This window comes from Podospora anserina, chromosome 2, assembly GCF_000226545.1.
Source record: "Podospora anserina S mat+ genomic DNA chromosome 2, supercontig 2".
Lineage (NCBI taxonomy): Eukaryota > Fungi > Ascomycota > Sordariomycetes > Sordariales > Podosporaceae > Podospora > Podospora anserina.
In genome coordinates, this window is record NW_001914858.1 from 2,259,891 (window position 1) to 2,275,843 (window position 15,953).

Consider the following 15,953-nt stretch of genomic DNA (forward strand, 5'->3'; position numbering starts at 1 on the left):
AGGGGGTCGTCATTGTGGGTGGCGCGGTTGAGGCGGTAGTTTTTTTTGCCGAACTGGTCAAAGCCGATGAAGCAGGAGCGGGGGCGGAGGCCGCCTTGCCTGGTTCGCAGAGGCCGGCTTGCCAGGTGTTGGTTGGGTGGCGGTGGATGGGGGTGCGGCAGTGGTGAGCCATGGTGGTTAAGACTGATTGCTAAAGGAAACGTTTGTCTTGGGAATTAGAAAAAGAAAGATTTGGTCGTAAAGAACTGTGGGGGGTTAATCTCTGTAATGATACCGTGGGATGGGGAGGTTAGGGGTGGATGTGATGATGATGATGATGATGATGATGGTGATGGTGGTGAGACGACTGTGGTGGTTTTGGGAGAACAAGAAGAGAGGAGATGGCGTCCATTGCTGGGGAATTTTGGTTGTCTGTTGGACTGTGCTGGGTTCCTTCCTAGCTACCTAGCTGGGAAAGAGTGGTGAGGTGATGAAGGGCTCTTGCTGATGATATCTGTCGGTCTGTGAGTTCCACGGTGCCGACGGTGAGGTCAATGCGGATGTGGCAGGTGCTTGTCGAAGTGATGGCTCCGCCTTGCAAGAGCCTCCTACCTTGTTCTGACGTCTTTCTTTTTGATAGTATCCTCAGCACCTGCAGGGACCGATTGGTTGCTTCCAGACTGCTGGTAACTTCAAAGTTGTCAGGGAAGTTGCGGGTGGATCAAGGTATAAGAAAGCAGGAGTCTGATATTGAACGCTGGCTATGCTATTGAAAGTTTGAGCTGCCTTGAGAAGGCGGCTTGTCATTAAGCTTCTGAGCTTGCTATTCTCACCATCAGCCCAAGTCCAATATCCCAAAATGATCCAACTTACACTTCAGGTCGAGTCATCATCTCTCACCACTGCTCTCACTGTTGATCTTGCCCGAGGCCTTCTTCAATTCACTCTCCCGGGCGTACCCCGCCAATACTTCATCCGCATAGTCGTCTGGCTTCAAAAGGACCAAAGTGACAGGCAGGAGTATTGCAAGTTCTCCAAGCCGCCTGGACGAGGAGCGAGCGGGTCCGTCAAGGTAAGCATTGGGATCTCACCGGCTTGAAGAATCATTCGGGCACACACGACATATCGTCATCTTCGGCACTAGTGGATCTATGAGCACATCTTCTCTGAACAAAAGGATGAGACAGTTGAGCTGGGATGGGCCGCCTGCAAGCCATGTACCAGCGCGAGCGAGCGACAGAAGCTTGTGTCCACATCGTTGGTGTGTTGGGAAACTTCAGATGAAAGCTATGCCAGAGCAAAAGCAGCGTCTCCCCTCGCCAGCAGCTCGCCAATTGAGTGACCAATTGAATGCCCAACCAGAGGGTCGCCTTCAACCCTCCCTTGCAATCATCTGCGGTGGCCCAAACCTTCCAATGGATTCTGATCTATGACTATTTCCCAACTGCACCTCAGGAATAATGTTCATGGAGGCTTGACATTGAACGACGAACCAGCCAAGACCCTAAGGCCGTCTCGGGGAAAGCTCCAAGCGGGGACAGTGGATCCCGGCACTGTTTGACGTCTTTATACAGGGGGGTTCATTGCTGGCCATGGTGGAGCTGGCAATTGAGGTTCTCGATGATAGGTACTTGACATCTACTCAAGAGAAGCTCATTGTTGGTAGATAGCTAATTGGTCTGCGAGGCGATGTGTCTGATAGACTGCCAAGTAACTTTCCTTGTCTAATAGCCGTGATTTTATGTGTACCAGCTAGGTTGTATGTTTCTGACCTGCTACACTTGCTCGGTGACAAGCTTTGAAACCCTTCAACTATCTATCCTATGAAATGCACCATCATGTCTTGAGCCCCAAGTTCCCAACAGCCACATCTGGAGAGGCTTGCTTGTTATAGCCTGTCGTTGTTTTCCTTTAAAGGCCTGCCAAGCAGCATGGTTGGGTGGGGCTCTCTGAACCCCGCGATAAGTAACTTGACCCCACCACCAATCAAGCATGACGCCTCCTCCTCCATAACATCGAAGCTGCCTAATCAAGACTTTCCCAAGCTTCCTGTCTGTAAAGCTTCCATTGCATGGGAAGTGGCGCTCTAAAATTTAACCTTGATTGTGACCGCCTCAGTTTTGTCATAAAGCTCGCCTTCGTCTTTTTTCCTCACAGATTTGTCAGTTCCTGGCCTCTCTCTCTTCTTCCTCCTCCCACCACAGCTAACTCCGAGAAGCCATCTCGCATCAATACTGCATCACAACCGCCATACTATAGCAAGTCACCATGGCGAGCACAATCCCCACGAACCCGAGCCCTCAGACGCTCAATATTCTTCTCCAGAAGATCAGTGATCCCGACCCAGATTTCCGGTTCATGGCACTGAACGACATCCTGACCGTTTTCAACATTGCGCGGACCGACTTTTTGACCCACGACTATAACACATCGGCGCGGACAGTCGACGCTATCGTGAAAGCACTGGATGATACCAATGGGGAGGTCCAGGGCCAGGCCATCAAATGTATCGGCCCTATGGTGCAGAAAATCACAGACCAGCTCTACATTCCCATGATGGAGAAGCTGGCAACCCTGAAGCTCAAAAACTCACAGGACACCTCGATCCCATCTCTTGCCATGCGGGCCATGGTGGCCGCCCTCCCCCGCCCTGTACCTGGCGTGTCCAACAACCAGGTGCTCGAAGCCTATTCGGCCATCAGTAAGGCTTTGATCCCAAGGCTCATTGGCCGCAGTGGTTCTACGCCGGGGCTGTTGGCCACCGAAAACGAATCTTCCGACTACGTTGACGTTCTGATCGAGGTTGTCAAGTCTTTCGGACCCATGCTTCAGATTTACGAAATTGAAGTTATTCACAACTCGATCGTTACCCTCATGGAGAATGAAAAGGGCAATTCTGTGCTTAAGAAGCGGGCGGTGGTGGCCATTTCTATGCTCGCCCACTACCTAGCGGACGACCATCTAGCACAATTTATCAAGCGCGCCATTCATGTTCTCAACCATCCTAGCCTGACGGGAGTCACCCGTCGTCTCTACATCACGGTTCTCGGCTCCATGGCTCGCTCAGTACCTCAGCGGCTCGGGAAACACCTTCCAGAACTGGCACCAATCCTTCTTCGTGCTTTGAGTGAGGAAGAATTGGAGGCGCAGCTTGAGGAGATCAGCGAGGGCGGGGAAGCGAGCTTGGAGTTCAGCGAAGTTCGCGAGGCTGCGTTGGTAGCTCTAGAAGCCTTTCTCGCCAGTTGTCCCAACCAGATGCGCCCCTATACCGACGAATCCATTGAGGCTTGCCTCCGCTATCTCAGATTCGACCCCAACTATGCGCTAGACGATGACGAAGATATGGAGGATGAAGAAGAGGAGGACGGTGGGTTCGATGACGATGACGAGATCGAGGCCGATGGCGGTTTCGACGATGACGACGATGCCAGTTGGAAGACTAGAAGGTGTGCCGCAAAGGCGTTGCATACGTTGATCTCAACTCGTAGCAGCGGCGATCTGCTTGACAGCGGAGTGCTCTACACCAAGGTGGCGCCAGCTCTAGTGAAGAGATTCGACGAGCGCGAAGAGAACGTACGACTGGAAGTCCTCTCCGCCATGGCTCTGCTCATTCGCAAGACCGGGGAGGGCGTCATCCCTGAGTTCTCCCTTGAAAGCCCCAGCGAATTCGTTCATCAGCAGCCTCCGAGCAGGAAACGGAGACGGCAGAGCAGTGCAGGCGGGGCTTCAGCGTTGGCTAACATGATCACACCCGCAAGCCTCGCCGGAACCGGGCTTGCCTCGCCAACATTGGAGAAGGTGCCAGCAACAGGACCTCGTGCCGATCTTGCTGCTCTCACCCCTTCCATCATCAAGTCACTCGCCAAGCTGCTCAAAGGAAAGCTTATCCCCACCAAACAGGCGTCTATCAACCTCCTCGACGATATCATCACTGTGCAGAGAGGTGGTCTTGGGCAGTATTTCGACCAAATCTTTGGTCCTATCATTGAGGCTATCAAGCCCTCCAGCGTTGCCTCTACTTCGGCGTCGCTCACTTCTGCTGGAGGAAGTGCTTCCGCCACTGCAACCACACTGAGAATCGCTGCTTTGCGTCTCACCAGCGACATTGTGAAGAATCACTCGTCGGCTGTGCTTCAGCCCCATCTCCCCAGCCTAGTCACGGGCCTGGTGTCTGTGGCTCACGACCGCTTCTACAAGATCTCCAGTGAGGCTATCCAGACGGCCGAGGAAGTGGTGAAAGCCATTACACCCCCTCGCTCCCGACTGACCGCGCAAAAGTTCAAGGGTGAACTTCAAAAGCTGTACGACGTCATCATCGACCGGATCAGAGACAATGACGCCGATGCCGAGGTTCGTCAAAAGGCCATCCACGCCCTCGGGACTCTTTTGGCTAGAACCACAGGGAACGAAGGCTCTGGTTTGCTATCGGAGGACAAGCGCAAGGCTGCCTTGGGATTCTTGCTCGAGCGCTTGAGAAATGAGACCACCAGGATAGCTGCGGTCCGAGCCATCGATACTGTGGCCGCGTACTCGCTTGGTTCTGTTCAGCTTGAGCCGGAATGGATCCGTCAGGTCGCCCATGAACTTGCTGCCCAGCTAAGAAAAGCGAACCGGGCCCTGCGTGGCTCGAGCATCGTCGCTCTGAAGCATCTCATCCTTTCCCCCTCGACCAAGGGCACTCTTGACCCAGATTCCGCTCAGGCCATCGTTAATGCGCTTATCCCTGTCATTACCAGCAACGATGCTCAGCTTCTGGCCCCTGGTCTTCTCATCCTCGCGCACCTGACCCAAGAGATGCCCCAGGTTGTTATCACCCCACAGCTTGTGACCGTCATCTGCGGCCTGGTCAAGACAACAGTCCCAGGCACGGTGCTCGACTCCTTGTTGATCCTGGTGACCAACGCTGGTCAGACTGGCCAAGGCAAGTCCTTGATGCAAGGGCTGCTTAGGGACGTTGGTGTCGCTGGTGACCCTTCTGTGGTCGGCAAGGTCATTGGCACTCTGCTCGTGGCCAGCGGGGACTCAGCCGGTGTCCAGCTCGATAACTTTGTGAGCGAGGTGAAGAATAACACCCAGGACCAAGCCAGGGCCAGCTTGGCTCTTGCTGTGATCGGTGAGGCAGGATTGAGACTTGGTGCGAGCTTCCCGGTGCCGCCGGAACTTTTCCTGAACCAGTTCAGCAACGAGTATGACAAGGTCTCGTTGGCTGCCGCTGTCGCACTTGGACGAGCTGGTGCTGGGAACGTCTCTGTGTATCTTCCCGTCATCCTGCAGGCGATGGCAAAGAAGGGCAACACTCAGTACCTACTGCTCCAATCTATCAAGGAAATCCTGCAGCAAGCGGCGCTGTCCTCAACGGATATCAGCCGGTACTCCGGCACCATTTGGGACCATATTTTGGCCTTGACGGATGCCGAGGACAACAAGGCAGTCTGCGCCGAATGCGCGGGTCGCATGGTTATCATTGACCCCAAGACGTATATGCCGAAGCTTGAGGTTCGTCAGAGCTCTCTTGTTTGTTTGTCACATATCAGTTGATCATGCTAACATTTCGAAACTAGGCTCTACTCAAGGACAAGTCGCCTGTGCTGAGGGCCATTGCCGTCCAGGCTTTGAGATACACACTGCCAGACGATAATGAGGCCTTTGACGCGGTCCTTAGATCGTCGCTCTTTGACATGCTCAAGACTGTCCTCGAAGATCCCGAGTTGGAGATTCGCCGTCATGCCCTGTCTACCCTCAACTCTGCCGCCCACAACAAGCCCGAGCTGATCATGGGCCGTTTCAACCAGTTGATTCCTTATGTCATGAAGGAGACGGTCATCAACCCTGACCTCATCAGGGAGGTGACCCTGGGCCCTTACAAGCACAAGATCGACGACGGCTTGGAGGTCCGCAAGGTAGCATACGAGACGTTGTATGCGCTCATGGAGACGGCCTTCTCACGGATTTCTATCATTGATCTCTACGACCGCATCATTGCCGGTCTCTCTGACGAGCACGATATCCGTGCGCTCTGCAACCTCATAGTGTCCAAGCTTGTCTATCTCGACTCGGCTGAGACGATCCGCCGGTTGGATCCTATTGCCGCGGCCTTTAGGGCTACGCTCTCGACTAAGCTCAAGAACACGGCGGTCAAGCAGGAGATTGAGAAGCAGGCCGAGGCCAACCGGGCGGTGCTCCGCGTGACTTTGCTGCTTGGTGACAAGCTCAAGTCGGAGCTGGCGACGGCGGGCGGTGCGGCGACTGGCGGGCATGAGGTGTGGACTAGCTATTGGGATTGGGTCAACAAGGACTTCAATGAACAGCTCAAGGCTGTGAGGGAGGAGATTAAGAGTTTGTCTTGGAATACTATTAGTGCTTCGTCTTAGGTGGAGCGTGTAGGGGGGCTGGGGCTTGGATTTTGGCTTTGGTCGGGAGAGGAGGTGGTGGCGGTGGAGCCGGTGAGAGAGGCACTAGGGGAGGTGACGACATCTTGTGAAGCAATGCGAAGTAGCAAGGGAGATAATGAGACGGGAACTAGAGCCGCGAACAAGATGGAAATTGGAGGTTTATTCATTGAGACGGAGACTAGAGGAGCTGAGAGGACGGGAGCGGGCGGAGAAGCCGTTGAGAACAGAGGAGCCAGCAGAGGGGCAAGTGAAAAGGAACCCACGGACGACGTGGAGAAACATGAAGAGGGTAGATAAGGAGTGGAGGAGGAAAGTTTGTTGAGAGGTTGAGGGGGATGGGGTGGAAAGGAGGAAAATAGAGTGGTGAGCGGTTTGTATGGGTGTTTTTAAGCGATTATTGGGGAGGCTTTGAGATGTCTGTTTTGGTGGTTTTGTGTATCGTCACTTTGGGGGTGGGGGGGGGGGGTTAGCCATTGTAAAGTTTTGTGAGTGTGCATGGATATTGTTGATAGGAATTAAGAAAAGAGCGATTGCGTATACTGGTGGTTGACATGCCGTGAACGTAAAAGTGGCACTGCCTGCAGGTTGGTTATTCAAGACATGCTGCCATTGTTTAACCATGCTTCTAGCATTGTCCTCGGTTCCTGAAATGTTCTGACCATGATCCACACGACAAAACTGGAGTTGGTCATAACCATGATGGAAATCTAATAGTAGTCTATTCTGCTAACTCTAATTTTGGTTCTGCTTTGACCCATAAGAAATTCCCTTCTTTTTTCCTTTTTTTTTCCCTTTATTTGAACCCCCAAGCCCGAGAATTCACTCCAGCTCAATAGTCCCAGGAGGCTTGCTGGTAATATCATACGTAACCCTAGCAACACCATCCACCTCGTTGACAATCCTCCTCGCAATCTTCTTGAGAAGATCAAACTTGAACTCATACGGTTCAGCCGTCATGAAGTTTGTGGTGGTAACCGCACGGAGGATGATGATGTACCCATACACACGAGCGTCACCCATCACACCAACCGCCCTGTTGGTGTCAAGACCAGCGTAAGCCTGGGACATCTCATTGTAGATACCCGCCTCACGGATCATGCTGATAAAGATGTGATCAGCCTTGCGGGCGATAGCCACACGCTCGGGGGTGACCTCGCCAATGATTCTGATGGCGATACCGGGACCGGGGAAAGGGTGGCGCATGACGAGATCCTCGTGGATGCCGAGTTGACGGCCAAACTCACGGACTTCGTCCTTGAACAGCTCGCGCAGGGGTTCGATGAGCTTGAGGCCTTGGCCGTTCATCATGCGGGCGGGGAGACCGCCGACGTTGTGGTGGGTCTTGATGGTGGCGGAGGGACCCTTGAAGCTGAGGGACTCGATGACGTCGGGGTAGAGGGTGCCCTGGAGGAAGTACTCGACCTTGCCGGCGTTGGGGGTGTTCTCGGCGGCCTTTTCGATTCTGATGGCCTCCTCCTCGAAGAGGTCGATGAAGGTGCTGCCGATGACCTTGCGCTTGGCCTCGGGCTCGGTGAGGCCCTTGAGGCGGCTGAGGAAGAGGTCGGCGCCGTCGATGACGGTGAGGTTGATGCCGAGGTGCTTCTCGAGTGTCTCCTTTACTTGCTGGCACTCGTTAAGACGCATGACACCGTTGTCGACGAGGACGGCGTGGAATCTGTCACCTATGTAATGTGTCAGTGGACTGTGCAGGTCAACTTTGAAAATCAAACAACTTACCAATAGCCTCAGTCATGAGACGGGCAGCGACTGTACTGTCGACACCACCGGAAACGGCACCAATGACCTGGGCCTTGGGGCCAACGAGCTTGCGAATGCGCTGAATCTCGTGCTGGATGAAGTCACTCATGACCCAGTGTTGTCTGGCACCGCAGATATCGACGGCGAAGTTCTTGAAAAGCTCAACACCGCGGGGAGTGTGCTCGACCTCGGGGTGGAACTGGACGCCGAAGACGGGCTTGGTCTCGTGGGCAATGCCGGCAAACTCAGAGTTAGGAGTGCTGGCAAGGATGGTGAAGCCCTCGGGAAGCTTGACCAGCTTGTCGAAGTGGCTCATGTAGACTGTTTGAATTCGAGTCAATGAAAACGAACCGAGTATATTTGGAAGGGTAGTACGTACCATGCATCTCATCACCAAGGCCTTGGAAGAGCTTGTTGACGTGGTCAGCACCCTCAACCTTCTTGATGGTGACATCCTTTGAATCATCAAGTCAGCACGCTTATTTTTGCAAAACAGTCAACCAAGTCTAAACCTACCGCATGACCGTATTCCCTAGCCTCACCAGCGGCAACGTTGGCCGAGTTGGCCCGCCAAGCGATCTCCTGGCAACCATAGCAGATGCCAAGAATGGGGACACCCAGGTCGAAGACGGCGGGGTCGGCGTCTTTGATACTCAAGTCAGTTCATGACATCCTGCGCCTTGATCACCCCCTGAATTTGGGATGAGTAAACTCACGAGGAGCAGCCTCATCATAGACTGAGGCGGGACCTGGAGTTGGAAATGGTGGTTAGCGATTATGTCTCAACCTCAAACTCAAGATCAGCCTATGATAAGGGGTATGATAACATACCACCACTGAGGATGACACCCTTTGGCTTCCATGTCAAATCGGCAATCTTGGTGGTGCATGGGAGCATCTCAGCATAGATGTTAAGAGATCTGAGACATCTTAGGATCAAGTGGCTGGTCTGGGAGCCAAAGTCCAACAGGAGGATGGTCTACGAAAAAAAGAGGTCATGAGTGAGTGAGTGGTTCATCATGGTGGTGGTGAGCTGATAAGAAGTTTGCGATGCGCCCAGCGCATGGAGGGGTAATTTTTCTGAAAAGATCAAAACACTTCAACTCACATCGAAGGTCTGGTTGGGGGCCTCGGCCTCGGCGGAAGTAGCAGCAGCCATTGTGTCTGAATAATCAAAAGGGGGTATCTCTTGCTTGCTGAAATCCGATGGAGCAAGCGATTGTGAAGGACAGCCGTTTTATTAACCTATGATTCACAACAGCCAGGGCAAAAAAATAAAATTTTCCACTCGATGGAGGGGCGAGATCGGTAACACGCTCCCCCACTCTGCAGCTTGGAGGGGTGACCCTCCAAGAAATCCCCGTCTTTAATAGAGGGTGGTCCGTGTGTAAGTGCTTATCAGTGAAGGAGACTTTCCTATTTGGGCAGTACTTTAATACTCACACGCCATTCTTGAGATGAGAAGACAAGATGTGACAATAAACTTTCCCATGAAATATCATCCTAGTCATTGAAATGCGGAATAGGTGTTTCTGACCATCTTTTGGTAACATTGTTGCATAGAGAAAACCAAGAGTCATGGCTGCAGGGTCAACGACACCAACCGTGGTGCCCCAAAGTACCGGTACTTACTCCACACCCTTCAGCCCAGAGCTCAAGCCACAGCAAGCGGGTCCCGAAGTTCAATCAAGCAAATCGACTCCACTGCGCAAGCCGTCGTTGTCCCTGAACATGCATCGCCATTTCTCAAGCTCCTTGACAGCTCCATATCAACAACATCCCCAGCCATAACCACACCCGCCATTATCCACGCGCATATCCATCCATACCTACTTGAATCATACACATCGCTTGGGGCATCAGCAACAAAAAACCACAACAATGTCCCAACCACGACCCCCTCCCACATCATCAGGCAACCCATCCGCCCCTCCCCAAAAAGAACCCTCCTCCTCCCACGCCACTGGCCTCCGCTACCCCTCCAACGGTAAAACCATCTACCACCGCCACCTCTCCCGCAGCCGAACCGCCGAGCTCTCCCAAGCCTCCTTCGCCTACCTCTTCTCCGAAATGGTCACCTACGCCCAAAGGCGAGTAACCGGGATCCAAGACCTCGAGAAACGGTACCATTCCCCCTTTCCTCCCTTTTCCCCTCCTCCATACTAACCTTTTCATTACCCCAGCCTCAACACCCAAGGCCACCCTCTAGGCCTAAAACTCCTCGACCTCCTCCTCATCCGCGAACCCCCCCGCTCCCAATCCCGCCCCCTCAACATCATCACCCTCCTCCACTTCATCAAGATCAACCTCTGGCAACACCTCTTTGGCCGGCAAGCCGACCGCCTCGAAAAATCCTCCGATCCCGACGCGCCAGACGAGTACATGATTATTGACAACGAACCCCTCGTCAACGCTTACATCTCTGTCCCAAAGGAAATGTCACAGCTCAACTGCGCGGCGTTTGTGGCCGGCATCATCGAGGGGGTGTGTGACGGGGCGGTTTTTCCTGCGAGGGTCACGGCCCATAGCGTGGGGAGTAAGGAGGAGGGGGAGATGTGGCCGGGGAAGACGGTGTTTTTGGTCAAGTTCCAGCCCGAGGTGTTGGAGCGGGAGGCGTTGATTGGTGGGAAGGGTTAGGAATGAGAAGAATTGCTGCGGTTTGGGTGGTCTAAAGGTGGTGGAATGGAGTGGGTTTGCATATGTTATGGCGTTTATGGAGTTGGGCAAGCAAAGTGTTTCTAATGGTAAGGCAAGCGATTTGTTTACAGATGTTATGGGTGTGACCAGAATAGCAGCTATTGCACTTGGTTAATATTGAGCAGTTGAGGATCAAGAAAAAAGATAGAGTAAACGAGCGCTCATAAAGAGGGCTGTATCAATTGGTTATGGACTATGTGTATCAATCTGAAACCTGATGGGTATAATTTCCTGCTCCGATATGCGCCCCAAACACCTATCCGATAATCCACAGGAACCCCCATTTTGTCCGAGCTGATGCAACCTGATGACCCTGTGAAACCAAGCCAAACGCCAAAGCAATGCTCTTCAGTCTGAAATTGCCCCGAATGCCGAATGTCGTTACCATCCCAGCCATCAGTGACCACACGCGCGAGCGAGCGCAACCAGAGCTAGCTCAGACCAGCAATCAGCGCGGCAAGCCGCGGTACCCCGACCCCGGAGCGCGATGACCAGGGCGTCTGCGCGGGGCAGCATTCCCACGGCCAGCAGCACCCCCGGCCGCAGCAGCCCCAGCACCAGACGAAGTCCCAGGCCGGCTGTTGTTAGCCCACGGACCCTGGTGAGCATTCCCACCCCCAGGGCCCTTCGACATGAGCTCCTCCAACCCCAAGTCCCTCCAAGCCGGCTCCTTCACCTTCTGAGTCGCCTTTTGAATTCCGAAAGCGGCGTGCTGATCGGGGACGACATCGTCCTCGTCCTCGGGATTGACAGGCTGGAGGTGAGGCGGGACGTAAATGTCGTCGTTGGGGAGTTTGGAGTCCTTGCGGAACTCTTCGAGGAGGTCGGCGTGGAAGGAGTGGTGGAAATGGACGTAGGAGTAGTGGGCGTCTTTATTCTGAACCACCAAAAACATCAGTTATGAGCTATAATAGAAGGGGAAGGTTGGGGGGGGGGGGGCAAATACCATGCTGGCGTGTCCGATCCAGAGTCTAGCAATCGCCCGACTAGTCTCGGTGGCCTCAACCTCGAGGTTCTTCACCTCGAGCACCTCCGTGATATCCGGCAAAGAAACTATCTGGCTGGATGTGCGGCTGTCGAGCTCCCAGGAACTGGTGCTCGTCGCGTACGAGGCGTCGCTGTCGGTATCCGGGCCCTCGAGCTCAGAGGTTATATCCGCTTCGTTATTGTCGTGGTTGCGGTCGGCGTCACGGGCTTCGGCGTGGTTGCGGATCCAGTCGAGCAAAAGATCACCCTCTGTCTCAGGAGTGCTGTCTAGACCGAGACCGTCAGAGTCGCCGACGGAGGCGTTGTCGTCGAGGATTTGATCAGTGTGATCGGTCTGGGCGGGCAGGGCAAGTTGATTGCTGTGTTCGTCCTCGTAAGAAGGAAGATTCGGGTGCTGGATGTGAGAGGGGGGGGGAAGCGGGGGAGAAGAAGATCCGGCAGCGATTGGGTTGGAAGGTCGGTCGAGGTTGGCAGGGTCGACATGGAGGAGATCAACTTCGTCCTCTGTGTCTTCCCAAATGGTCTCGAGGTCCCGGCCGCCTTGATTCATCTTCGCACTGTGAAGCCTGTGGGCTTGGTATGATCCGTGCGTTGATGTGGCGCTTCGCTAGCGTGGTGGAAGAGAGAGAAGAGGGACGTGCGTTGTGGAGCTGCAGAAGTAGCGAGACTTCTGTTGCTGGGTGGTCTGTGCTTGAGAACCTTGATGGTCAGAGCAAGTTCACGACGGCTTGAAGCGTACAAGTTCAGCAAGGTTGCACTTCTAAAAGAGGTTGTGTTCAGGAAATCATCGCAGCATTCGAGGTTTGTGATTGATTTACTGCAACTTGGACCTCAAACGAGCAAAATGATGCAGCGATCCGCGCTCGAACAAGTTACTGCTGGCCCTTCTTAATTCTCGACAGACTTACAGGTAGGATGGGTCTCATTTTATGTGGTTAGCCTTGGTCTGTAAGTAGATTTGGGTACAGGGCCAAACTGTGTGTAAAGAAAGGGAGTAACAACATGGTCACGATTTGTGTTGGCTACACGTCGAGGAACAAGAACATATAATGAGATGAATGCCAGATCTTTCTTATTTGTGAGCGAAAACTATGCTACCAAAACTTCTTCACTATGAGACTTAGATCCAGCCAACTCAATTTCTCCTTTATCGGTCAGCTTCATCTATAAAAGACCAGTGGTGACCACCACGTTTTCCTTGCCATGGACGTCCCGAAATCTGCACCCGATCTAAGCCCAGTGTCTAATCTTCAAAACCCTCCAGTATTTCACAGATTTGAGGGTCACTTATTGTTATCAGTGGTAAGAAGCCCCCCTCCTGATTAATACCCCGCATGAGTTCAAAGTACCTCATGGGCATAAGCAGTGTTCTTAAAGAGGATCCGGCATCCTCGCCAATGCCATTCCAAAGCCCGGAGAGGTCCTTGGAGATGCACTCGTTGAAAATATGATCTTGGGCGTATTTTGAGACCGTTGTCATATCAACGTTGGGGACAGTGGTATTTGGCGAGGTATTCCATATCGCCAAAACACAGCTGTTGTACAGAAAACGCATCGACGGCGTCAAATCGGTAAAATTGTATACCCTCCCGCCATCTTCATTGATGTAGCCATCTATCAAAATTAGTTAACAAGTTCGCGCCCGAGTCATTAACGTGGCGATGGAGTTTTCCCTCGCAAAGTCGGACGTACCTTGAAGCATGTTGATAGCCTCTTGACAGTCATCCTGCACGATTGGTGCAGTTGGAAAGGTGATATTGCCAAGAAAGGAAGGGGTGAACCCCGTCACGCTGTCAAAGATATTTTTTATGAGTTCGGTCGCGTTGAAACAACCACTTGAGACTGATCTGCGGGCAACTTTGGACTCCGAGCTGGATCTCGACGAGAGGTTAGCCGCAACAATAGAGTCATTTGCCCCAGAGGGCAGCTCCGCGTGCGAATGCCAGCCCATGATCTCCCACCACGTTCTGACAGCTATGCTGGACGGTAAAAACTCCGTCTTCAGCCCACCAAAGGGAAAGGTAGTGTTGTCGCCAACCCCCCAAACCGCTCCAGACTTGTTGGTGTTGATACAATGATCAAAAATGTAGTCCTTGGTCCACGACACAACTGTTTGCATCGGTACATCCGGGATCGGGATTGACTTGTTGAAGGCGGACTGGTAGAGGATGGCGCTGCACTTCTCGTTCATGATCCAGATGTAGTCCTTTGGGCTGTTGAATGTGTAGTTGGTGGTGTACTGGCCTGATCGTTGTTAGCTACCCAGATAAGACCTTCCGACTGGTAGGGACATTGACCTACTGGCAAGCGTGTCAAAGACACTTTGGCAGTCTTCGGTCCACTGAGCAAAGGCAGGTTTGAAACCCAATTCAAAACACAAAACGTTTGGCGGAAGTTTTGGCGGATCGTCCCTAGGATGGAGGACAGCAGGGGGGGTGAAATCCGGGTCCCAGTACATGAAGGTAAAATTCAGAGGGTTCTCCTTGTCGTCGTTGACCCAAGTCGCCGCGAGCGCACTCTCCACATGACATGTGAAATTCAACAAGCTGTCGATGAGCTTGTCCTTTTTGATGATGGATACTTTGTTGGGACTGACGTTGCAGAAAAACCCCTCGCACAGTTTGGGCATTTTGATATCGCAGTGTCCAGGCTCGAGGGTCACATACTCCGAGGTGTAGTTGCCTGTACATTGTTCGTGTTAGAGAAACATGGGCCTGCTGTGTTGTTGTCTGACACGGGCATCTTGTGGAAATATGTCGACATACCAGCATACTCAGCAATGAGTTCTGTGCAGTCTGCTGAGTGGAGGTATGCCTGTTCTGAGCAAGATCTCTCCTCCAACGAAGGCTGGGCGAATGCCAACCCAAGGAGGGGAGTAGGGAATAAGAGAATCCACAGCATCATGTCGAGTTGTGTTGTGAGTCTCGAGTGTGGTGTGTGTTTGATTTTGGGAAATTTGCGATTGATTTCTGGAATCAGGCTGCCTTTTTTTCCAGAGAAGGACCAAAATATATACCTGAGAGGCAAGTAGGGAAGTCACAAATCACTGATGTCACCAAGTCCCGCTCGTATGTTTTGCGAGATCGGTTGACCGCACCTGCCATTTTACTTGTGTGACTAACATTCTCGGGTGCGGACCATCCACCTCGAAAGGCTCGAATTCTCCGCCAACAATGGCATCAGCTGCAGCATTTTACCCTTTGCTTCTGGCAAAAACAGGTCACGCCCTCCCCCCGTCCTCCTACCGCCCCATCTTGTTGTTCAAGAGGCTGAGGCATCCCACAGGTTGATCGTACGTCGAATAGCGTCGCCGAGGGCGGTAGGCAAAATCCACACCATAAAGTAAGGATCATTAACGTCCCGGATATCATCCTCTCCGTAAGACCACCCACCCCACCAGTTGTGGGCGATACACGGCTTGAATATGTTTTGCTGGGCCATATTGGCCAGGTCAGTCATGATGACTCCCGCCCTTGACGGGTAGTTGTAAACGAGGACACTGCAACTGCCGTTGTTGCCAGTGCACAGGGCTTAGGCCTTGGGCTCGAATAATTCCACTTTGTCGTCTCGGTTTCCGATTTCCAGTTCTTGTTAACAACCATGTGAAACAGAAACTACCGGCCCTCTATAGGTAGTAGGCATGTAGCAATGTCGTGTATTCATATAGGGAACACTTACTCCAAAGCTGCTCTATTGCTGTCTGGCAGTCCTCCTTCACCGGTGTCGATGTCTTGTTTGACAGGAAACATCGCGCTCTGGGATTCTTTGATTTGCTGGGCAGGTCATCCTCGTTCGGGGGAGGACCAACAGCAACATCCGGGTCCTTCTGCCAGGCGAAATCGATGACCTTATTGGTAGCGTTCCATGTCTCGGAAATGCCGTTTGTGATATGGCCCTGCTGGTAGAGGAATGCGGTAACGTCCAGCAGAATCTAGGTCAGATTGACATGTGCGATCTTTGGGTATATTTTACAGTTATATTGGACATTATACGCGTCAAAACTTATGGTACTTTCCGGGTCGGCGTGCTCTGCGGCGTATTCGTCGACTTGTTTGAGGACTTGATAGCAGTCGACTGCGCTCTCAATTGCTTTGAAGATAGGGCCACGCGGCATGGCCTGGACTTCAGATGATGCGGCCA

The 15,953-nt window shown here is 52.8% G+C and overlaps 5 protein-coding genes across 5 annotated transcripts; 2 read left to right on the forward strand and 3 right to left on the reverse strand.

Annotated features, from left to right (window-relative positions):
* Window positions 1-2,247: 2,247 nt before the first annotated feature.
* Window positions 2,248-6,350, forward strand: PODANS_2_6230 (uncharacterized protein; the record flags this gene model as incomplete). The annotated part of the gene is made up of 2 exons (XM_001911356.1): window positions 2,248-5,475; window positions 5,553-6,350. The coding sequence occupies 2 exons, from the start codon at window positions 2,248-2,250 to the stop codon at window positions 6,348-6,350; spliced, it is 4,026 nt and encodes a 1,341-aa protein (XP_001911391.1).
* Window positions 6,351-7,190: 840 nt separating this feature from the next.
* On the reverse strand, window positions 7,191-9,027 carry PODANS_2_6240 (uncharacterized protein; the record flags this gene model as incomplete). Its single annotated transcript, XM_001911357.1, has 4 exons — window positions 7,191-8,053; window positions 8,109-8,607; window positions 8,646-8,773; window positions 8,961-9,027. The coding sequence occupies 4 exons, from the start codon at window positions 9,025-9,027 to the stop codon at window positions 7,191-7,193; spliced, it is 1,557 nt and encodes a 518-aa protein (XP_001911392.1).
* A 983-nt stretch (window positions 9,028-10,010) lies between these two features.
* On the forward strand, window positions 10,011-10,766 carry PODANS_2_6250 (uncharacterized protein; the record flags this gene model as incomplete). Its single annotated transcript, XM_001911358.1, has 2 exons — window positions 10,011-10,252; window positions 10,313-10,766. 2 exons carry the CDS (start codon window positions 10,011-10,013, stop codon window positions 10,764-10,766), a joined length of 696 nt encoding a protein of 231 aa, XP_001911393.1.
* A 508-nt stretch (window positions 10,767-11,274) lies between these two features.
* On the reverse strand, window positions 11,275-12,363 carry PODANS_2_6260 (uncharacterized protein; the record flags this gene model as incomplete). The annotated part of the gene is made up of 2 exons (XM_001911359.1): window positions 11,275-11,703; window positions 11,773-12,363. The coding sequence occupies 2 exons, from the start codon at window positions 12,361-12,363 to the stop codon at window positions 11,275-11,277; spliced, it is 1,020 nt and encodes a 339-aa protein (XP_001911394.1).
* A 693-nt stretch (window positions 12,364-13,056) lies between these two features.
* On the reverse strand, window positions 13,057-14,717 carry PODANS_2_6265 (uncharacterized protein; the record flags this gene model as incomplete). Its single annotated transcript, XM_001911360.1, has 4 exons — window positions 13,057-13,427; window positions 13,506-14,057; window positions 14,115-14,495; window positions 14,579-14,717. The coding sequence occupies 4 exons, from the start codon at window positions 14,715-14,717 to the stop codon at window positions 13,057-13,059; spliced, it is 1,443 nt and encodes a 480-aa protein (XP_001911395.1).
* Between the last annotated feature and the right edge of the window lie 1,236 nt (window positions 14,718-15,953).